General features: G+C 42.8%; 2 protein-coding genes and 1 long non-coding RNA gene across 9 annotated transcripts in view; 1 reads left to right on the top strand and 2 right to left on the bottom strand.

The window, feature by feature from the left end:
* Window positions 1-10737, bottom strand: part of ZNF470 (zinc finger protein 470) — a 17805-nt gene extending 7068 nt beyond the window's left edge. The window contains exons 1-5 of the mRNA XM_025914649.2: window positions 10261-10737; window positions 9360-9493; window positions 8189-8277; window positions 1634-1760; window positions 1362-1457 (exon numbers count right to left, since the gene is read on the bottom strand). Of these exons, the coding sequence (XP_025770434.1) occupies window positions 1362-1457; window positions 1634-1760; window positions 8189-8221 (256 nt within the window). The 5' untranslated portion in view covers window positions 8222-8277; window positions 9360-9493; window positions 10261-10737. The remainder of the gene's footprint in view (window positions 1-1361; window positions 1458-1633; window positions 1761-8188; window positions 8278-9359; window positions 9494-10260) is intronic.
* Window positions 9728-20497, top strand: LOC147573880 (uncharacterized). Of its 5 annotated transcripts, XR_015245093.1 has the most exons (4): window positions 10489-10894; window positions 11909-11988; window positions 14219-14356; window positions 20391-20497. It is a non-coding gene; the product is annotated as an uncharacterized LOC147573880 (long non-coding RNA). The 5 variants fall into 5 exon arrangements; XR_015245094.1 differs by lacking the exons at window positions 10489-10894; window positions 20391-20497 and adding an exon at window positions 9728-9850 and having other exon boundaries at window positions 14219-14476; XR_015245095.1 differs by lacking the exons at window positions 10489-10894; window positions 20391-20497 and adding an exon at window positions 9777-9869 and having other exon boundaries at window positions 14219-14476.
* The window catches only part of ZFP28 (ZFP28 zinc finger protein), a 25159-nt gene continuing 19610 nt past the window's right edge, over window positions 18510-24058 (bottom strand). For all 3 annotated transcript variants that reach the window (XM_086690788.1, XM_086690789.1, XM_086690790.1), the window contains one exon: window positions 18510-22624. In XM_086690788.1, coding sequence (XP_086546914.1) covers window positions 20922-22624 — 1703 coding nt within the window. In that variant the 3' untranslated portion in view covers window positions 18510-20921. The remainder of the gene's footprint in view (window positions 22625-24058) is intronic.

Below are 24058 nucleotides of genomic sequence, written 5' to 3'. Positions count from 1 at the left end.
ATCATTAGGAGTATAAGTGACCTATCAACAATCCTCTTCTTGAAACTATGAAAACTGAAAGCAGAAAGAGGCTATACTACAAGCTACAGAATGAAATGTAACCATCTCACTCGAGGCTGATTCCACTGTAATATATAATCTATAAACTCTTATCTACCTTTCATGACAGAACAATAGCTTTCAAGCAAGGCAGCGAAAAATAAAATATAAACTGGGCCAAAATCCCATTGAGTACAAGAGAAGTGGAGAGGTGATGGACGAAGAGAAAGGAGGTAATAGTAGTTAGCTCATTTATTCATCTTTTGTAGGAGTATTAAAAGATGAGGTTTTGAATCTCAAGTGGATGAATTTTAAAATACAGATATAAGGGGCACCTGGGTGGCTCAGTCAGTTAAGTGTCCAACTCTTGATTTTGGCTCAGGTCATGATCTCACAGTTCGTGGGATTGAGCCCCATGTCGGGCTCTGCACTGACAGCATGGAGCCTGCTTGGAATTCTCTCTCCCTTTCTCTCTCTGCTCCTCCCCATTCATGTGCATGCACGCTCTCTCTCTTTCAAAAAATAAACGTTAAAATACAGATTTAAAAAAATATAAAGACATGAAAGTAACAACTTGTAAGACTAAAAACCTTTCTAATTCAAGGGGTGGGATGGTATTGTGTGTGGGGGGGGGGAGCATACACAAACAACAAAGGAAAAATACATAACAGAACAGAAAACCACAGAGACAAAAATAATTAAAAGTGGAGGGAAGAACATAGCTAATAATAATTGTTAACCTGATAAACTCATATTTTTTTTTTTAATTTTTTTTTTTCAACGTTTATTTATTTTTGGGACAGAGAGAGACAGAGCATGAACAGGGGAGGGGCAGAGAGAGAGGGAGACACAGAATTGGAAACAGGCTCCAGGCTCCGAGCCAGCAGCCCAGAGCCTGACGCGGGGCTCGAACTCATGGACCGCGAGATCGTGACCTGGCTGAAGTCGGACGCTTAACCGACTGCGCCACCCAGGCGCCCCATAAACTCATATTTTAAAGAAGGGAAATTTTTAAGCCACTTCAAACTAAAAACAAATTTGTCTAAAGAATTCAGGAATGTTGAGCTTCAGGGATGATTGTAACACTATGGTACTTGAGAACTAGGTAAACATCATGACGTATAATGAAGTTCACAGACTGTACTTTATTTGCAGGAAATCAGTACAGATAAAAGTGTAGTGGAGAAGAGAAGATCCATTTAAAATATGGTGTCAGGACAAAAAGTTTTACTTTGAGAGGGATTTTGAGGGGTGTTTTCCAACAGTTATCAGAGAAGAAAGATCTTGAGAATAGTTTCCCCACTCTCGTTATCTGCACTTACCTGGGCAGAGGCCTCCTGTCCTCTCTCCCTTCATCATCCAGGGGTCTTCACCTTGCTCCAATAAGGAGATCACATCTGGTTTAGAAATGCAAAGACCTGCATATAAGAAAAGACGGGAAAATTAGCTATTTTGTTGATATTGCAGAGCTATGATACATTCTAAGAAGTACTGAGAGAAAAGGGACATTGTAGGAAAATGCTGATAAAGGCATGAAAGACTACTGAGGTGGAAAGACTCCAATGGGGGGGTAGAAGGAAGAAGATACTCTTACCCAATGAAACCAGGTTCCTGTAGTTCTCCAACATCACTTTCTTATATAAAGTCCTTTGAGCAAGATTCAGCCATTCCCATTCCTCTTGAGAGAAATCTATGGCCACATCCGTGAAAGTCACTGAATCCTGAAATGACACAAATCTCACCTTACTCAGTGTTCGTGCCATTACTTAACCGGCTCTAGGGGTAAAGACTTACGCTGTTCACACTATGAGGAAAAAAAAAAAACCCTGCACTGGGCATAAGTAATTATACTGGAATCTAAATCGTCCAGGTTGTATGGTTAGTTACTGGACAACTTTTCTGCCTAGTTATATTGTACATATTAGGAAAGTGAAAAAATATGAGACATTCTCTCCTCTTAGAGCATTTACAATTTTACGGTGGTGAGAAGACATTCTCATATGAAAATATACTGATTGCATGTAAGATAGAATGTCAAGTACTAAACTGCAGCTGACCCTTGAACAACACAGGTTTGAACTTCGCAAGTCTAGTTACGTGTGAACTTACGTGTGACTTTTTCCAATAAACAAGTACAGTATTGTAAGTATATTTTCTCTTCCATATGTCTTTTAACAATTTCTTTTCTCTAACTCGCTTTACTCTAAGAATATAAAAATATATAATACATATACAATATATGTGTTAATCAACTGTTTATATTATCAATTAGGCTTCCAGTTAACAGTAGACTATTAGTAGTTAGTTTGGGGGGAGTAAAAAATTATATGCGGATTTTCAACTGTGCAGGAATCAGAGCCCTCAACTCCCATGTTGTTCAAAGGTCAACTGTATTTTATCATGTTAGGAGCTAGATCGTTTTTCTACGTGAAGAAATTAAAGAGTTCTGAGACTGTGAGGGAATTTCAAGGAAGGATGCTGATCTGATGAGCAAGTTTTCAACTTCCACAATATATTCTAAGAAATCCTAGTGCTCTGAGATGTTAACAGGTATGTCTAAAAAAAAAACAAAAGAAAAAAACCCATAGCAAGATTTTTCCCTTTTGTCATAAAAATATGTTTTGCATTAAGAGAACACATTTGGAAAGCTGGTTTTTGATAATTTGCTGAGAAGTACCGAGAAAGATCATATGAAGTGAGCACAACCTGTTTTGTTACATGGGCTGAATTTCTTAACCAACCAGCAAGAGATGCCAGCCATCCATTCTGTGGTTGCTGGCAGATTTTCCATTTCTTACTCTGTGATTTCACTTGTTATCAACATCTACAAATGAGTTCTGAAAAACCCACCAGTTGTGAATAAAATCAGGGAAAAAGGTCAGACTATTCCAAAGAATTCAGACTCTGGCACTGACTAACTAGGTGATCTTGGCCAAGTTAATTAACTACATATGCCTCAGTTTCTCCACCTGAGAAACAGGAACAATTTTAGTACTATCTAACAGCTGCACTGTGAGAATTAAATGAAGTAACAGTCACAGTACCTGGCTAAGTGCTCAAGAATTGTTACCTATGATAATGATGAAGGAGGGATAGAAAAGAAGGAAGAGAAGGGGCAGCCAACAACAGATGAAAACATTTCATTTAATACATCAATAAAAGTTTTACTTTTGTTTTATTTTATCTAATTGCAACATGTTATAGTAGTTAAGAACATGGTCTCTGAAGCCAGACCACCTATGTTCAAATCCTGTTCTGTTCATTAAACCGAAGATATTAGTTTTGTTTTCAACCTTTGAAGATCTTTTAAATAACTCAGAAGAATAGCCTACTGTATTTACACATACATATTTACCATTTCTGTTGCACTTTCTTCATTCCTGATGTTTCAGTTCCCTTCTGGTATAATTTCTATCAGAAGAACTTCCTTTTGCAATTCTTTGAGAAATCCGCCAATGAATTTCCTTAGTTTTCCTCCATATGAGACACTATTTCACATTCAATTTTGAAGGGTATTTTTTTGCTGGACACGTAATGCTGGGTTGACAGTTCTTTCCTTTGAGTACTTTTTAAAAGTTGCTCTACTTCCTTCTGATTTGCATGATTTCTGATGGAAAACCCAGAATTGAAGTTGCTGCTACCCTATATGTTAAGCATCATTCTTCCCGGGCTGTTTCCCTTGTCTGTGGTTTTTAACAGTCTGATGACAGAGCCGCCAGGCAGGATGTCTTTGAGTTTATCACGCTGGAGTTTGCTGAGCTTCATGGATCCACAGCTTTATGTCTTTCACTAAAGTTAGGAATTTTTCAGCCATTATTTCTTCAAATATTTTTTCTACACTTTCTCTTTTCTGGGGCTTCAATGATACAAATGTTTAACGTTCTGGTATTGTCCCACAGGGCCCTGAGGCTCTGTTAAATCTTGTATCAATTGTTCAGATAAGACAATTTCTCTGTACCTTCAAGGTCGCCAACTCTTCCTACTGCCTTTCTCACTGTGCCACTAAGCCCATCCAGTGGGTTTATTTTGGTAATTATGTTTTTCATTTCTTGCTGCTATCTTCTATTTCTTTGCTGAGGCTGTCTGCTTCAAGAGAGTTCACTTGTTGGAGCATTATTATAATAGCTGCTTTAAAACCTTTATCAGATAATCCCAACATCCAGGTCACATCAATGCCAGCGTCTGGTGATTAGCTTTTCCCGTGAATTGAAATTTTCCTAGTTTTTCATCATTTGAGTAATTTTAGATAGTATCCTGGACCTTCTGAATGTTACGAGACTTTACGTCTTGTTTAAATTATATGGAGAATGTTGATATTTTGTTCCGGCTCCATTTGCAGAGCCTATGAAGTGACAGTCGCCTCTGCCATACATGTGTCCTGCTTGGTGACCAGCAGTCTATCCCTCAGTTCACTTCTCGTTGACTGGGGCCAGATACACGCGTGAGCAGGCTAGGGTGAGCCTGGGAGTTCAGAAACAGCTTTATACAGTTGATTCCCAAAGCTCCTCTTCTCTGTGATTTCTCCAGTAGTTCCTACCTCCTAAGGGTTCCCCTTCGCAGTCCTCTGGCCAGATGGCTGGGGCTTATTTATTCCACTTGACTGTGCCCCTGCCCTGACTGTACCCACCCCTGGAACCAAGCAGGGAGAGAACAGAAGCAAGAAAACAGAGCAGTAAGAGTTTACTCCACCCTCTGGGGGACACAGCTTCTCAATCACAGACATTTCTCCTCCTTCAAAGTTTTAGATGCCTTTAGACCCCACTGCTACTGTCTCAGGACACAAGAAAACATAATTTTTTTTTTTTTAAGGTAGAATCCCATCCACCCTTTCTGAGTATTAGATCCCCTTCCTACTTCTTGAGCCTGAACTAGGTGTCTCCTGCAGTTCTTTTTATCCATGCCAAAACCCCTTGTGGGTTTTGTGCTTGTTGAATCCATGCTAGGAGATATTGGGAGGTAAAAAAAAAAAAAAAAGGTAAACACATTGCATTCTGGGTTTCTTTCCCCATCAGCCTGCTGTTCTTTAGCACTTACAGATGGTTTACCACTTACAGATGGTAAACAGTGGTTTACCACTTACAGATGGCTGCTCCGTGCCTGCTGTCCCGGTCCTACAGCAGCTTCCAGTGGAAAGACAGGGTGACATGTGCTCAGTCCATCTTTCCCGGAACAAGGGCTCTCCCAATTTCAGCGTAAATTACTGTTAGTTTTAAAATCAATATTCCGTTGGAAATAAAAACCTCCTGATGTTCAGTGCTTCTTGTGCATCAAATGCCATGTTGTAGGTTTTTCCCAGGTCTGTTAGAGTGTATACACGCGTGCGCGCGCACACACTCTATACATCATATGAAGAATTACACGGGCATACTGGCAGACAGCAGCTGTCCAGGCAAATAGCGGCATATAAAGCTGATGCTTATACAGTGCTTATTATGTGCCACTTACTTTCCTAAACACTTAAAGTATATTAACTCACTAACACTTACAGCAGGACTATAAATTAGGTACTAGTATTATTCCCATTTTGTGGTCGAGGAAACCGAAATTAAGGTGCTCTATCTAGTACACAGTGGAGCTACAATTTGTGGCCAGGCAATCTGGTCCCACAGTCACATTACTAATCTTTTTGCCATACTCTGCCACTCTCAAAATATTTTCCTCTGACAAGTAACAATACTGATTTCATCTAAAATGTTTAAGTGCTGGGGCACCTGGGTGGCTCAGTCAGTTAATCATCAGACTCTTGATCTCAGCTCAGGTCATGATCTCACGGTTGGTGGGATCGAGCCCCACGTTGGGCTCTGCACTGACAGCATGGAGCCTGGTTGGGATTCTGTGTTCCCTGCACACTCTCGCTCTCAAAATAAATAAATAAACATTAAAAAAATATATAAAACGCCTAACTGTGTAACAAACGAGTTCCATTGGTAGTACATGTTTTACAGTGTTGAATCTGATTAGAAAAGGTGTTTTGCTTTGCTATAAGCTGCTCACTGATATAAAATAAAGACAATTTTACTATGCTGTTATTTTTTATTTGATTAGTTTTTAAATTTTATTATTCAGGGTCCCTGGGTGGCTGAGTTGGTTAAGTGTCTGACTCTTGATTTCGGTTCAGGTCAGGTCTGTGAGTTTGAGCCCTGAGTTGGGCTCTGTGCTGACAGCATGGAGCCTGCTTGGCTTTCTCTGTCTCTTCTCTCTGCCCCTCCCCAGACTTTGCACACTCTCGCTCGCTCTCAAAAATAACTCATGAACTATGAGATCAGGACCTCAGCCGAAGTGGGACACTCAGCCAACTGAGCCACCCAGGCACCCCTAAATAATAATTTTTTTTTAAATTTTTTTAACGTTTATTTATTTTGGAGACAGAGAGAGACAGAGCATGAACGGGGGAGGGTCAGAGAGAGGGGGAGACACAGAATCCGAAACAGGCTCCAGGCTCTGAGCTGTCAGCACAGAGCCCGACGCGGGGCTCGAACTCACGGACCGCAAGATCGTGACCTGAGCGAAGTCAGCCGCTTAACCGACTGAGCCACCCAGGCGCCCCAATATTTTTTTTAAAAAGCCATTTTAAGGTTTATTAATCAAATTTTGGGGTTCCTAGGTCATGGTCTTGCCATTCCCAAGTTTGAACCCCGCATCAGGCTCTGTGCAGACAGCTCAGAGGCTGGATGGAGCCTACTTCAGATTCTGTGTCTCCTTCTCTCTTTGTCCCTCTCCTGTTCACACTCTTGTCTCTTTCTCTCTCAAAAATAAATAAACATTAAAAAAATAATAATAAAGTTCACTAACCAAATTTTATAATTTCTTACAATAATTTGTTCATCATCCTCATTTAGCAGTCCACTTTAATCAGAATATGAATTATAGTTCTTAATACTATTATTGATCATAAAAATATTAAAATTAAAAATATTCCGAAGTTTGAGAAACTCTAATCCATAAGAAATGAAAAATGTGGAATTTAGTCCAAGAAAATAATCAGTGATGAGGGCAAAAGATGATCAATAATCTGATCGATAATCTCTATTAAATAGTAAAACATGGCAACAACTCAGCTATGGAACAAGGGGCTGATTAAACAGATGAGGATGTTCATCTCAGAAAGAAAAAAGGAAGTAGAACATTCCCTGGCATTTTAAGATGTTCATGGCTCCAAGTCACGTGGGGAGGGGACAACTCCACACCCTCCGACCCAAATCACGTGTGCCTGCTTATCTCCCCTTCCTTCAAGATGCACCTCAGGAGTCACACCTCCCTTGCCTCCTCGCTCCAACAGGGAGTACGACCGTGTAGGCTTTATTCCGTACCCGGATCTGTCACCAGGGAGGCAAAAAGGAGCTAAAACTAAAGTAGATTTCGTCCTGCTAGACTGTGGCCTGTCCCAGAGCTTCACCGGGCCAGAGGAAAGGACACCTTTTTCTTTTTTTTTTTTTTTTTTAATTTTTTTTTCAACGTTTATTTATTTTGGGGACAGAGAGAGACAGAGCATGAACGGGGGAGGGGCAGAGAGAGAGGGAGACACAGAATCGGAAACAGGCTCCGGGCTCCGAGCCATCAGCCCAGAGCCCGACGCGGGGCTGGAACTCACGGACCGTGAGATCGCGACCTGGCTGAAGTCGGACGCTCAACCGACTGCGCCACCCAGGTGCCCCAAGGACACCTTTTTCTAATTCACCCAAAGGTATTCATGTGGACTTGCCCACTTCTCCACAGCAAGTCCACTCCACACCTACAGCACTGACCACACTGCACAAATAAATGTTGGTTGCCTTTTCATTTCTCCAACAGATTATAAGCCAGGACGGGTACTTAGGGACTAGGCAGATCATGGCTCTCAAATTGCCTCTAAGGACTGTATTTCTGTGTTGTCAGATGCATACGGGAAAACTGAGCACAGGGAAGGAAGGGCTCAGAGTGGTCATTTCTCGAATGAAGACCAAACAGCTGTAGGAAGAAGAGGAAGCTGGGCCAGGGCGCTGGGCTGAGTCTATCTCTGTGGCCCCATCACCCATCAGAGAGGGAAGAAATGGGAGCCGGGCCTCGGGGTGCAACTCGTAGGCAGACAATTTTCAGAAGGAGACAAACACTCTCAAGTCCTAGAAAGCAAGACAGTATTTTAAGAAGGAAAGAGAGAAGACTAACTCACCAGGGGCATGGCTTTAAGAAGTTCGACTCCCATCACCTCTTCCTCTTCCTGGCTCCTCGTGAGAAGTGCTCTACCCTGAGAGGGCAGAGCTGGCAGAGAAAGGAGCAGTGAGAGGCTGAGCGGCTGTAATAATCACAGCCCAGAACTCTCTCCTCCCTGCAGCTCCCTCTGTTCCCCCACCGCCACCCCCACATCCCCTCGCCACCAGGAGCTTAGTGGGAGACCTACTTTGCTCTGGGTGTTCAGGCTGAGTGCAACCTCCTTCTGTCTCAAAGCCACCCATCATTAACAACAGAGACATACCAGGGGTGCTGCCTGAGTGAACCCTCACAGACTATTTGCTCAAGCCAACTGTGCAACTGACTAGCCAGCGTCGGTCCCGGCTCTACGGGACCTGGTGCGGCTGACTAGTCAGGGTCGGTCCCGGCTCTACGGGATCTAGAAACAGTCATCTTCCCCAGAGAGAACTATTACCTCTGTTACAACAAAGGGTCCACATGGCTTCCAGATAACTGGACCAAATAAACCCATCAAGAGACCCATTTTGCTCTGTGACAAACCATGTCTCTTGTGAGCCAAGTTTCTTCAATCAGAAAGAGGATGAAGTCCCTGACTTAATTCTGGTTTCTTTCCTCAAAACTCTGGTTTCCTCGAGCCTTTATTAAAAGGACGACAGGGGGCGCCTGGGTGGCTCAGTCGGTTAAGCACTGACTCTTGGTTTCGACTCGGGTCTCGGCTCAGGTCATGATCTCGTGGTTCGGCTCAGGTCATGATCTCGTGGTTCGTGAGTTCTCACCAGCCTCAGCTTTGGGCTCTGTGCTGAACGTGCAGAGCCTTCTTGGGATTTCTCTCGCCTCTCTCTCTCTGCCCCTCCACGGTTCTCTCTCTCTCAAAAAATAAACATTTTTTCAAAAATGACAATAAGAATGAACACTTATTGACCACTTACTATGTGGCAGGATAAGTGTTTTACAGGCATGAGCTCAGTGAACCCTGATAACAGTCCTATGAGGTACACACTCTCCTCTCCATGCCACGTAGGAGAAACTGGGTCAAAAGTTTGAGAAACAAAAACTTGCTCGGTGGGGGTTTGGGGGATCTCAACCCTTGAGAGTATTTAACCGTCTGAGAGTCACTTCTTCACCCGTCCCAAGTAGTTAAGGATACTGACCTCAAGCCGTTGTAGAGAGGATTACACGAGAGTCAGTACCGGAGGGACTCCGGAGCCCTCCAGTCCTGGAACCGAATCCCGGCTCTTCCACACACTAGCGATTACCCGGCCTCTGTCTGCTTCAGTGTCCTCATCTGTGAAAAAGGAGGGACCAGAGTTTCCGCTTGCTGAAGTGACATTTGGTGTGACTGTCCCCAAAAGGTCCCAGAACCCAGAAAACAGTGGCTATAATTATTGCTGCAGCAAAACAGGAAAGAACAGTCTGGCTGTGAGCTGTGCTTCCTCCCACCCCTCCCCCTCCCCTGCATCCCACCCCCCCACCCCCCGCCTCCTTTCTCTGGTGGCGGGGAGAGGGCGCGACAGAGTGAAGCAGGAATGGGATGGGTTCTGTGACCACACCCTGGAAAGGCGGGGTCCCTCTCCACTTCCACAGGAGCCCACCTCTGCGAACCCCATCCCACAGTGACCTGCGGGGCAGGACCTTGGACCAGGTCAGGTAACTCTGGGCAGGTCAGCCTCACACTCCCGGCCCCCGACTCGCTGGCCTCCTGGGTCCGCCAGTCCGGGAAGGAGCCTGTCGGATCAGGGGACCCATCTCACACCCCGGCCTGAGGGACCTCACCCCAGACTCCGGACTCCTGGGACTGCCAGCCCAGGAAGGAGCGTGTCAGGTCACGGGACGCCCGTCTTATACCCAGGCTCTAGGGACACTACCCCTGACTCTGGATTCCTGGGTCCACCAGCCCGGGAAGGAGCCTGTGGGTCAGGCGACCCCTGTCTCACACCCCGGCCCGAGGGACCCCATCCTCAACTCTGGACTCTGGGACCGCCAGCCCCCGCGGCCGGGGCCGCCCTCCGCCAACACTGTCGCGGCCGCGCCCCAGCCACCTGTCACCCTTACCTCCGACATCCGCTCCGGTCCACCCCTCCAGCCTCACCGCCCCAACCGGGCCCGCGCCGGCCTCGCGGCGGCGGCGGCAGCTGGAGCGCACGGGGCCGGCCTCCCCGGGGAGGCTGTCCGGAGCCCGGGTTCTAGCCGTCATTCGTTCCCTCACGCCAGCCGTTCACGCGCCGCCAGAATGCGCGCGGCCGCCCCGCCGGGTCCGCCTTTCTCTTAGACCCCCGCCGGAAGTGGGCGTGCCGTCCCGCCGCAACGGCCCCTGGGGAGGGTAGTCCAGACCCGGCGGCGCGACTGCTGGGCTTGGTTCCCCGACCCGGCCTCGGGGCCGCTACACTCAGCCCCCTGCTGAGGCCCCCAGACGGGGAACAGAACCGCCCAGAAGCCTCTCAGTCCCGACTCCAGGCGCCCAAAGTACAGACCGCCTCCCTGAAGCGAGCCGAGTCCCGAGGATTCTGGGAACCCCCGCCAGGCTCAGAGTGCGCAGGCGCCGCGGTGAGGCGCACAGCGCGGAGGCCTGGGTACTGCGTCCCCGTGCCTGCGCCTATAGTATCGCTGGAGGCGTGCGGCGCGCAAGCGCTCCGAAAGTGGGCGGGGCTTAGGGCAGGCGGGCCCAGAAGTGGATCCTTATTGATAGGTGAGTAGAGATCTGAGTTTTGACTGTTTTGTGCCCTTGTGATTTGTGACTCTGTGTGTGTGTGTGTGTGTGAGTTTTGACTGTTTTGTGCCCTTGTGATTTGTGACTCTGTGTGTGTGTGTGTGTGAGTTTTGACTGTTTTGTGCCCTTGTGATTTGTGACTCTGTGTGTGTGTGTGTCTGAGTTTTGACTGTTTTGTGCCCTTGTGATTTGTGACTCTGTGTGTGTGTGTGTGTCTGAGTTTTGACTGTTTTGTGCCCTTGTGATTTGTGACTGTGTGTGTGTGTGTGTGTGTGTGTGTGAGTTTTGACTGTTTTGTGCCCTTGTGATTTGTGACTCTGTGTGTGTGTGTGTGTGTCTGAGTTTTGACTGTTTTGTGCCCTTGTGATTTGTGACTGTGTATGTGTGTGTGTAACGAAATAAAATTCCCAAGTGTGCAGAGGCTGGTCCACTACCTAACACTCCCAACTTAAGCCACTCTCAGACACATCCCGTCACTCAAAGCAATACAGCCCCATCGAGGCGCTGGTTTTCCAGGATCCAATCTCTCTGACTTTGTGGACCCCGCCATGAAGTGAATTGTAGCTGCGACGACGCCATCTTTAAGTAACTGTAAATGGAAGCTTAGTGTTTGTAATAATTTGTGGTTAGAATCAGATAAAGACGATACTGATAGTTTCCATTTTATTTTAACTTTTTAACATTTATTCATTTTTTTGAGAGACAGAGCATGAGTGGGGGAGGGGCAGAGAGAGAGAGAGAGATAACACACACACAGAATCCAAAGCAGGCTCCAGGCTCTGAGCTGTCAGCACAGAGCCCGATGCAGGGCTCGAACTCACCAACGGTGAGATCATGACCTGAGCCGAGGTTGGCTGCTTAACCGACTGAGCCACCCAGGCACCCCTGATATTCTCCATTTTAGAAGTAATGTATAAAGAGTTTGGAAACCTTCACTGACATCTTCACAAGAAAAACATTCAACAAACTGAAAATCAACAACTTTTTTTTAAGACCCATCAGAAAATAGAAGTCACAAAGGAAACCACACCCCAAAATTTGGAAAAACCGGCAAATACTGAAAATCATGGCAGGTATGAGCTTACCTGAAGCAGAAGCTGCTGGAATCATAAACTGTTACACACTCTTCACTGGTAATTTTGGTGAACTGGAGGTTTAGTGTGGACTACATTGTGAGTTTAAACTCCTGGAGCCCTAGATGGCCTCTCCTACTTTCATGGATTTTACCTCCAGGAACTCCACCAAGTTTTAACGCTAAAGGTCAGGGTGGGGGAATCTTCTTGAGTTTTGGGCAAGGGGAGGGGAAAAGTAAACATTTTGTAGTACACTCAGAGCATTTTCCATAACAAAACCCTGCACTTAGGAAAACTACATACCAGAGCCTTTTTGGACTTGAGGGAAGGCATTTGGGCAGGTCCAGCCTCTCTAGTCTTTCTGCCTCAGTAAAGGCTAAGAAGCACTTCTGAAGGTCAGAGTCCAAGTGCTCAAGCCCACTGAAAAGCTGAGATTTAATCATAAGATTATACAATAGTTCCCCTTCCCCTTAATCGACTGCATACAGCTAAGGAAAGAGTGAGTGAGTTTGAGGACATGCCAATAGAAACTCTTCCAACTGAGATACAAAGAGAAAAAAAGAATGAAAAACACTCAGGGGGTGCCTGGGGTGGCTCAGTCAGTTGAGCATTGGATTCTTGATTTAGGCTCAAGTCATGATCTCACTGTTCAGAGCCTGCTTGGGATTCTCCCCCCCCCCCCCCCAATTCTCAAAATAAATAAAACTTTTAAAAAAGAGTACCAAAATAACAACCATCAGAATATCCAGGAACCATGGGACAATTACAAAAGGTATAACATATGCATAATTGTAATACCAATAGAAGGAAGGAAAAGAAATATTTGAAGTAATAACAGCTGAGAGGTTTCTAAAATTAAAATGACAGACACCAAGCCACAGATCCAGGAAGCATAGACAATACCATGGCAGGACAAATATATACAAAAAATATATACACCTAGGCATATCATATTCAGGATGCAGAAAAATTAAAGATAAAATCTTGGAGGATTGCCAGAGGGGAAAAGACACCTAAGGGAGAAAATAATAATATAAAAGTCTCAATTAAAACCAAAGATGACATAAAGAAAAGGGGAAACAAAATATTGATTATGTAAGGTGACTGTCAATCTAGCACTCTTGCTAATGCCCTTACAGGTTCTAATTGGTTTTTATAGGTAAATCTTCATATCTAATTGGTTTTTATAGGTAAATCTTCATATCTATCAGTTATATCTACTCTCTCCCTATCACTGCGTCTCTTAGTTCTTTCTTTCCTTACGGGATGGCTGGACCTCCAGTACCATGCTATTTGGTAGGAGCAATACTGGATGTACTTGTCTTATTTTTAGTGTCAAAGTGAAAACATTAAGTACAGTTGTACTTATTATTTTTTTATGTTTATTTATTTTTGAGAGAGAGAATGTGAGTGGGGGAGGGGCAGAAAGAGAGGGAGACAGAGAATCTGAAGCAGGCTCCACACTCAAACCCATGAACTGTGAGATCATGACGTGAGCTGAAATCAAGAGTCAGTCACTTAACCATCTGAGCTATCCAGGCACCCCCAGCAACCCTCAGTTTTTCTCTATAGTTATGAATCTCTTATGGTTTGCCTCCTTCTCTGTTTTTATCTTATTTTTCCTTCCCTTCCCCTATGTCCATGTTTTGTTTCTTAAATTTCACATATGAGTAAAATCATATGGTATCTGTCTTTCTCTGACTGGCTTATTTCCTTAGCATAATACCCTCTAGTTCCATCCATGTAGTTGCAAATGGCAAGATTTCATTCTTTTCCTTCGCAGAGTGATATTCCATTGTGTGTGGGGGGTATATAAATATATATATACCACATCTTCTTTATCCATTCATCAGTCAGTGGACATTTGGGCTCTTTCCATACTTTGGCTATTGTTGATAGTAGTGCTGTAAACATTGGGGTGTATATGTCCCTTCGAATCAGCATTTTTGTATTCTTTGGGTAAATACCTAGTAGTGCAATTGATGGGTTGTAGGGTAGTTCTATTTTTAACGTTTTGAGGAACCTCCATACTGTTTTCCCTAGTGGCTACACCAGTTTGTATTCCCACCAGCAGTGCAAAAGAATTTCCCTTTCTCCACATCCTCATCAACATCTCTTGTTTCCTGAGTTGTTAATGTTAGCCGTTCTGACAGGTGTGAGGTGGGATCTCATTGTGGTTTTGATTTGTACTTCCCTGGTGATGATTGATGTTGGCCTGCTCACTTTCAAGGAAGCCAGCTGCCATGTTGTGAGCTGTCCATGTGGAAAGAATTGATGTGTCCAGACAAAAGCCAGCAAGGACCCCAACCCAGCCAACAGTTTAAATGAGTACGTCTGCAAGATGATTATCCTCCCATGAAGCCTTCAGGTGAATGTCGCACTGGCTAACAACCTGCCTGCAGCCTTGTGGGAATTGAGGCACCCAGCTAAGCCACACCTGGACTCCTTACCCAAAGAGTGAGATAATAAACATGTTTGTTTTAAACCACTATGCTTTAGTGTAATTTGATACACAGTAGCTAACTAATTTGCCACTGTACCTCTTAAACTCTATGATACAGTAAGTTAAAATAGGGATTCTCTTAGTAGTCATGGATATCACAGGGATTAGAATGACAGTAACTACTGTTACTAAAACCCATGTCATTCTTCATTCATATGAGGACTTTAAGACACAACAGATGAACATAACGGAAGGGAAGCAAAAATAATATAAAAACAGGGAGGGGGACAAAACATAAAAGAGTCTAAAATATAGAGAACAAACAGAGGGTTGCTGCAGGGGTTGTGGGAGGGGGGACGGGCTAAATAGGGAAGGGGCATTAAGGAATCTACTCCTGGAAATCATTGTTGCACCATATGCTCACTAACTTGGGTGTAAATTAAAAAAATAAAATTAAAAATTAAAAATACAACAAAAACACCATGTCATTAACTTAACCCATATGAGTTAATTTTTCACTCACATAATAATCCATTGCTGGTGTTCTTCAGTGACTGATGGCTTTCATCCAAGTAGTAGTTTAGGGGCCTGGAGTTCTTCCATATTGCAGTTTCGCCATTCCATGCTATCAAGATTCTTCTTCCAGCTGGACCATACAGCCGCATCATAACAAAGCCCCAATTGACATACTCCTATCCAAACCACACTGAAGATTAGTCTAATAGCCATAACTAGAAGCAAGAGTGGCTGGGTAATGTAGAACATACCTGGATATTCCCATTCCAGAATCAACTCCAGACAATAAAAAAAGGGGTGGTCATCTAGTCGTAACACAGGTAGCATTAACAAATACCCAGGACCTTGGAAAATAATCATTACAGGTTTTTGGTGACCGGACCTGCTATAAACTACATGTATAAATGCAAGTCTTTTAGGAATTCCAGTGGAAATGTTCATAGTGGTTTTTGTTATACTCATTCAAGAGTACTCAGTCCTTTTTCTTTTCTTTTTTTTTTTTTATGTTTATTTTTTAGAAAGAGGTAGAATGCGAGTGGGTTGGGGCAGAGAGGGAGGCACAGAATCCGAAGCAGGCTCCAGGCTCCGAGCTGCCAGCACAGAGCCTGACGTAGGGCTCGAACTCGCGAGCTGTGAGATCATGACCTGAGCTGAAGTCGGCCGCTCAACCGACTGAGCCACCCAGGCGCCCCTACTCAGTCCTTTTTCTATTGACACAAGTCTGTGTGGGACTTGACAGCCATGCCATGAAGTGTTTTTAACTAAAACAAAACCTTAATGCGGTTTCAACCCTGGGGATCAATGATTAAATATGGTGGAAAGATCAAGTATCAGAACATCCTTGGAGTTCTGCGGTTTATTACAACGATTTCATTTTCTTCCTGTGGCTAACAGTTACCCTGTAATTCAGCTACAACACATGACATAGTTCAGTACTCCCTTTTCAAATGCAATCTGTCATGAGAAGTCCCAATACATAAAGGAGGCTTGAGGAAAATTTTAAGATGTTAGTGCTTCACGTCAAAAGAACATGGAAAGGCTACCGGCCCCTGACAGGGGAACTTGCAAAAGGTGAGCCAGAGACTTAGACGTAAATAACCCAAGCCAGCATTTTAAACCCCTGAATTCTTTTGTCTTCTGTCACAAGGGAGATATGGCAAGGAGGATGAGTAGGGAGGTTTCTTAAGGCTTGAGAGAATTCAAAGTTTTCTAAGATGCTTGAATCCTTCATGATGGCTCCATTTTAACAACATAGATTCAGATCTTTCTTAAGACTTCAGTTTCATTTAAGAGACATGACAAGTTGGGATTCAGTAAAAAATCATAGCTCAACAACTAACTGGACCCACTGTGGCTTTCATGGTTAGAGAGTAAGATGATTCCCAACATAATCACAAAAAGGCCTTGATTTTAACTCTTTGCTTAAGGCCACAATTTCAAGTGGCCTTTTAATGATCTAATTTCATTATAAACAAGCATCACACATGCTTTTTGGACTAGGATTCCTCATCGCCTTTCGTTGTTGCTAAGAGCTACCTAGTCATTAATGTGCCATGGGCTTATAATCCTCCCCTATCAAAGAGAGCCTTTCTGAGGTGCCTGAGTGGCTCAGTTGGTTAAGTGTCTGACTCCTGATTTCCACTCAGGCCATGATCTTGCTGTTCGTGGGATCAAGCCCTGTGTCTGGCTCTGCCCTGACAGAAGGGAGTCTGCTTGGGCTTCTCTTGCTCTCCCTTCTCTCTGCCCCTCGCCTGCTCTCTCTCTCTCTCTCTCTCTCTCAAAAATAATCATTAAAAAAATTAATAACAGCCTTTCCTAGGGTTGAATGCATCACTGTATTTATAGCAACATTATTTACTGTAGTCAAATTATGGAAGCAGCCTGTGTCCACTGATAGATGAATGGGTAAAGAACATGTATACACACACACACACACACACACACACACAATGGAATATTAGCCATCAAAAGGAATGGAATCTTGCCATGTGCAATGACACAGATGGAACTAGACAGTTTATGCTAAGTGAAATAAGTCAGAGAAAGACAAATGCCACAATTTCACTCATGTGAGGAATTTAAGAAACAAAACAAATGAGCAAAAGGAAAAAAGACAAACCAAGAAATACTCTTAAACCAATGGTTACCACCAAGGAGGTGGCTGGCAGGATGGGTGAAATAGATAAAAGGGATTAAGAGCACGGTTCTCTTGATGAGAACTGAGCAATGGATAGAACTGTTGAGTACCTATATTGTACATCTGCAACTACTATAACACTGTATATTATCTACACTGGAGTTAAAATAAAATTGAAAAAAGAATAGCCATTCCTAATACAAAAGTTTCTCATCTTTTGATCTATCTCAGCAATCCTTAATATTCTGCTTCCCTATTGTTTGATAATCATTTTCTCTTTTTTTTTAAGTTCATTTATTTTTGAGAGTGAGCACATAAGGGAGGGGCAGAGAGAAAAGGAGACAGAGGATCCAAAACAGGCTCCATGCTGACAACAGAGAGCCCGATGAGGGGCTCAAACTCACAAACTGTAAGATCATGAGCTAAGCCAAAGTCAGACACTTAACTGACTGAGCCACCCAGGCGCCCCTGATAATCATTTTCTAGTATCAGTTGCCACATGGGCTAGCTTTGGGAACAAAAAAAGCAGATTTTAACTTAAAATTAGAATATATTTTTTTAAGTAGGCTTCGTGCCCAGTGTATAGGCCAACACAAGGCCCAAACTCACAACCCTCAGATCAAGACCTGAGCTGAGATCAAGAGTCAGACGCCCAACCCACTGAGCCACCCCAGGCGCCCCAGAAGTTAAATATTGGAAGAATACCAAGTACTTCACAGATTTAAAAACCTGGACAGGAATGGTTTTAGTGGATCAGACTGGCATGTAGGGGTGCAGAAATCTTCAGGCTGCTGTCAAAGAATGGCTCACTTCCAACGATGGTACTTCCTTCCGCTGGTACAAGGGCCCCAGCCCATCACAATGGACACCGACTATGCAAGGCTGAACATTGGCCCTGCTCCTGTCCCTGTGTCTCCAAACCACAAATGGGAAATCTGATTGGCTTAATTGCAGCCACGTGTGACTGGCAGTTCACCAGAGCACCACAGAATGAAGAAAGGGAACGTGCCAACAAAGAGCTAGAAGTGGGTGTGCGAAAGACAAAAAACAGATTTTGGGCACCTGGGTGGATCAGTTGGTTAAGCCTTTGACTTTGGCTCAGGTCATGATCTCATGGTTCATGCGTTCAAGCCCCACATTGGACTCTGTGCTGACAGCTCAGAGCCTGGAGCCTGCTTCGGATTCTGTGTCTTCCTCTCTCTCCGCCCCTCCCCTGCTCATGCTGTCTCTCTCTCTCTCAAAAATGAATACACATTAAAAAAATACTTTATAATACAAAAAAAGACAAAAAAGGTTTCAACATTTATACTGAAAAAACATGTATACACACACACACACACACACACACACACACACACACGCAAACATATATATATCCAATATTAATTTTGACTCTATGGCTACAAGATGAGTTTACATATTAGGTTTTGCAAGTCACATGTTTCTTTTAATATATCGTGGACGGACAACTCTCCATAGAGGCATACATAGAATTTAATCTCTTTCTTCTAACCAGACAATACAGTATTGGATAATCACAATTTAATGAACCTGCTTGGCAGGATGCTGAAATCCAATTTATCATAATTACAATTCTGCAATCAACATTATTTACATCTATTTATTCCAACGGCACAACACTCCTAGATCCAGAGTTACTGTTGCAAAAGGAATGCACATTTATAATGTTGGTAGGTCATACTATATTGCCATCCTGAAAGACAGGAGACCGATTGACACTGCTGATGATCAAGTATCTGTTTGCCCACACTGATGCCAATAGTGGATATTATCCAAATGTTAGACTGAAATCCATCGGAAAGCCAAGAAATTTTGTTTTAACTTGTAATTTTCTGATGAGTGAGACTAAGAACTTTACAGATTGTCTTTACTCATTTGAACTCTGCAACTGACATGCCTGTTGGGAATGCACTTTTTTCCCCACTGCTTTGTATGTGCAATAGCTCTTTGTTCCTAAATGACTTGTCACATAACTTGTATTAGTCTGTCAATTGTCTTTCACATCTTTTGGGGGCCTTTCACCATTCTGAAGTTTTAGATCTTTGTATAAGCCAACTTACTCTCTTGCCCATGTCTTCTAGGACCCGAGTTAGGAAAGATTTCCTCTTTTTTAGGTTGTTTCTTGCATATCACTTCCTAATTAGAAATGTTAACAACAATTTAAGTGTGTGTGTTTTTTTTTTTTTCACAGAATGGATAACCAATTGTCAAAACATAATTTCCCCCATAATGAAAAACCAGTCTTAGTTTATACCAAAATCTGAAATGCTAAGAAACCTATTTTTAAAATGTCCTGCTTATGCTTGCCACATTAGCTTTCCTTGTGCTGTTTCAACTAGAACTGTCAAAGTAAACATATCCTACGGGGACTCTGTTGTGAATGACAATTTACAAACACTTTAACAGTACTGAGTATTTCATCTAGAAAAACAGATTTCTCCTCTACCGACATATTCTCATATTTCAGTAATTCCTTTTTATGTCTATTCATAAGTTGCCTTGTAGTTTGTCTGGTTTTTGAAGTGAGAGTTGCATTATGCTCATAGAAATGATTAGAACTTTTTGTATATTCTCCGTGCTACAGCAGGGTTTGGCAGACTTTTTCTGTAAAAGGAAAGAGAGTAAATATTTGAGCTTTGCCTCAATACCGACTCAACTCTGCCATTATGGAGTGAAAGCAGCCACAGGAAATACGTGAACAAGTGAGTGTGAATGTACGGCAATAAAACTTTATTTACAGACACTGACATTTAAATTTAATGTAAATTTTCACGTTGTCACAAAATCTTCTATTCACTTGTTCAACCATTTAAAATTTTAGACCATGGGCCATACAAAACCAGTCAGTGAGACTTTGACCATGAGTCACAGTTTGCTGAGACCTGCTTTAGATCAGTTTAGCTTACCAGTTGACAGTTCCTTAAAAGTTTAATGAGTTTATAGGGGCACCTGGGAGCTTAGTCGGTGAAGTGTCCGACTTCGGCTCAGGTCATGATCTCGCGGTTTGTGGATTCGAGCCCCGCGTCGGTCTCTGGCTGAAAGCTCAGAGCCTGGAGCCTGCTTCGGATTCTGTGTCTCCCTCTCTCTCTCTACCCCTCCCCCACTCATATTCTGTCTCTCTCTCTCAAGAATAAGTAAACATTAAAAAAAAAAGTTTGAGTTCATTTGTGAGCTCAGGTGATTTTAAATAGATCAGATCTTTCCAAATTTTCTAAGTCTTGAGTACCATGTCAACAGTTTTAACTTTGTGCGTATAAATCTTGCATTTTTTTTTTATTGTTTCAGCTCTTTTGTTCCAAACGGACCACTCATCCATGTTCTCTACACTAAGACTGTTCTCAGATGGATAGTAAAGCTGAATTTCCTCACCAATAAAGTCGCATCACCTCACATTTATGCAGATGAGCTGGAAAGCCACAGTTCTAACTCAACATTATGGAACCGAGTTTTAAACCACTGCTGGCCAAACCTCACTGACTACCTGTAAGCTACCTCGATGGGTGTCTCCTGGCCTCCTTCTATGCACTGTTTTATTCAGAGCTGACCCTGATGACTCTTCAATGTTCCCAAACAATGTTTTTTCAACACCTGGGATGAACCAGGCACCGTGCTAAGCACATCTTACGGATTAACCAGTTTAAAGGATCCCAACGCAAGTTTTTATATGAGGAGTGATCTGTATTTACACTTTTAAAAAAATCAGGCTGACTGCAACGTGGAGAACAAACTCATAAAGGAAACAACAAAACCACACTGAACAGACAGAGGGGCCCGTGTTTGAACTACTGGAACAGTCCAGCTGAAATAACACTGAGACTAGGGGGACGACAGTGACGGCGGACCCCAGAGGAACCTGGGGAGAAGATCCACAGGACTCGATGTGGAAGGGAAAGACGGGCGTGCTGTTGCCTCTCCATTATGAGTTCTTGGGTGAGCAAGGTGTGCGCTCTGCCTGAAGACTTTCCTGCTCTTCTTGTAGTTGTAGGATCTCTCTCCAGTGTGGACTCTTTTATGTTGATTAAGGTGTCCGATTTGGATGAAGGTTTTCCTACATTCTTTGCATTCATATGGTTTCTTTCCAGAGTGAATTCTCTGATGTACACTAAGGGACTGGCGATGGCTAAAGGCTTTGCCACATGCACTGCATTCGTAAGGTTTTTCTCCTGTATGACTTCTGCGATGACAAATAAGGGATGACTTTGTCTTGAATGCCTTCCCACATTCAATACATTCATAAGGTCTTTGGCCAGTGTGAAGCCTCTGATGTTGAGTACAGGATGAGTTATCACCAAAGGCCTTCCCACATTCGACACATTTGTAGGGTTTCTCTCCAGTATGAACTCTCTGGTGTTGAATGAGGTGTGTGGTTTGGCTGAAGGCTTTACCACATTCCTTACATTCATATGGTTTCTCTCCCGTATGAGTTTTCTGATGCTGTGCAAGGTGAGCCTTCTGGGTGAATGCTTTACTACAAACCTTACATTCATAGGGCTTCTCTCCAGTATGAATTCTCTGGTGAGTAGCCAGCTGTGAACTGATGCTGAAGGATTTACCACATTCCCCACATTCGAAGGGCTTCTCCCCAGTATGGATCCTCAAATGACTAGCAAGGTGTATATTCTGCCTAAAAGCTTTCCCACACTCTTTACATTTAAAAGGCTTTTCTCCAGAATGTACTCTTTGATGTTGAGTGAGTGATGCATGATGGCTGAAGGCTTTTCTGCAAACATCACATTCATATGGTTTTTCTCCAGTATGAATCCTTTGATGCACAGTAAGGGATGAGCCATACCTAAAGGATTTGTCACATACATCACATTTGTAGGGTTTCTCTCCAGTATGAATTCTCCTATGTTGATTAAGTCCTATGTGATCACTGAAGGCTTTCCCACAATCGATGCAATCAAAGGGTTTCTCCCCAGTGTGGTAATATCTCCAATGACGTATAAGGGATGTGTTCTGTATGAAGGCTTTCCCACATTCAATACATTCATAAGGCTTCTTGCCAGTGTGACATCTCTGATGTCTAGCAAAGGATGAGCCGTCACTGAAGGCCTTTCCACATTCGTTACATTTATAGGGTTTCTCTCCAGTATGAATTCTCTGATGAACAGTAAGGGATGAGCTCTGGGTAAAAGTTTTCTTACATTCATTACATTTGAAAAGTTTTTTTCCTGCATAAATTCCTGTATGTCTTATTACCACTGAATTTTTGGGAAAATTTTTCTTAACTGAATCATGATTATGAACTCTCTCTTCTGAAATGTCCAAATGAAACCATCTTCCAGATTTGTTAAAAGTATGTTCTCTTTCCTTCGAGAGCATCTTGTTATGAGTGATTGTCTCTTGCCTGAATTGTGTCTCCTGACCTACCAGCTTCCTTTCAAACACACCCTCAGAATCCCAATTTTCTCTGAAAGTGGAACACTCCAAATTAGTGTTTGAAGTTCTGTCTGTTACTTCAGCAAATGAATCCTGCTTTAGAAATAATTCCTGGGTCTCATGTAGAGATTGTTGACCTGAAAGATATCAAGAAATAAATATCTCCTTTATTGTGTGCTAGAAAAAAAAAGGAATTTGTTAAAAGGGAATTGTGAATGAATTGAGTGGTTGGTGAATTAAACCCTAATTAAACCACATAAACTAGGTGCCTCTAACATGTAAACATGGGGTCTACAAAGTATGTAACTAAGCCCCAGGAGCCTAGGAGGGGCGAGTAGAAAAGAATTAAGTGTTTGTGGAATCAGTTACATATTAGGGGAAAGGAACTAGGAAAACGTTCTGCAATCACACCACCTAAAAATTCTCTGGCATTCATTGCCTTTACTCTCTCTCCTGCCCTGTCCATCCTACTTCAATGTCAGAGCAGTCATCACATCACAAAAGCTATTCCAAGAAGCAAACCCAAAGCACAAAAAGGAGAACTTATTCTTCAACATTTACCACGATTATCTGAAGGGTTATTCCCCTACAACCAGAAAATGGTGTTTCTGCTAACTGCATCTTCTTTGATTAATTTTAACAAAACCTACATTACCAACTGACAGCAGAAGCTCAGTGGACATAGAATACCATTTTTACACCTACCTGCATGCTTTCACAGGCCTGACACTTCTCTGGCCATATATCAATGCACAGGACCTTGCAATTTAAGTTCTCAGTTTGAAGCAACTGTTTTTACAAAAACAATGAGCGCTACCATTATATTTCATCACACCACATACACAACTGAACAATCATATGTCTTACCTCGGACTCTAACGCTTACGTGGAGGAGTGTATATGCCTGAAGTCTTTTTGCTAAAATCACTTAGCATGCACCCAAAATTTGTGCACGTATAGTTATATCTCAATAAATACATGTAGACGAAAGTGGTATTGCAGAGATGATGCAGAGAGTCAAATGTCTGGGAAAAAAATGATCTTAAAAAAGGGAAAATAAACTCTTTTTAAATGACATCTAAACACTAAAAGTTTTCCTTCTTAGATTGGTAACAAGACAAGGATGCCTGCTTTTCCAACTTCTACTCAACACGGTACTGGAAGTTCTAGCCAGAGCAATTAGAAATAGAAAAGGCATCCTAGCTAGAAAGGAAGAAGTAAAACTGTATGTGTAAATGGTGTGATCCCATATATACAAAACCCTAAAGAATCCATGAGAAAAGTATTAGAGCTAATAAATCAATTCATCAAAATTATAAGATACAAGATCAACACAGAAAAATCAATTGTACTTCTATACACTAGAAATGAACAACCTGAAAAGGAAATTATGAAAGCGATTCCATGAAAGATAGCTTAAAAGAATGACTTATTTAGGAATAAATTTACCCAAGGAAGTACAAAACTGTATGCTGGCAACTATAAAACATTGCTGAATGAAATCAAGAGGACATAAATGGGAAGACATCCTGTGTTCATGGATAGGAAGAGCGAGAAAGAAAGAAGTAACT

The sequence above is a fragment of the Puma concolor genome, chromosome E2 (assembly GCF_028749965.1).
Source record: "Puma concolor isolate L17-30 chromosome E2, mPumCon1.1.hap2, whole genome shotgun sequence".
NCBI lineage: Eukaryota > Metazoa > Chordata > Mammalia > Carnivora > Felidae > Puma > Puma concolor.
The sequence above is the reverse complement of the archived record's forward strand: the minus strand, read 5'-3'. Positions and strand labels throughout refer to the sequence as shown.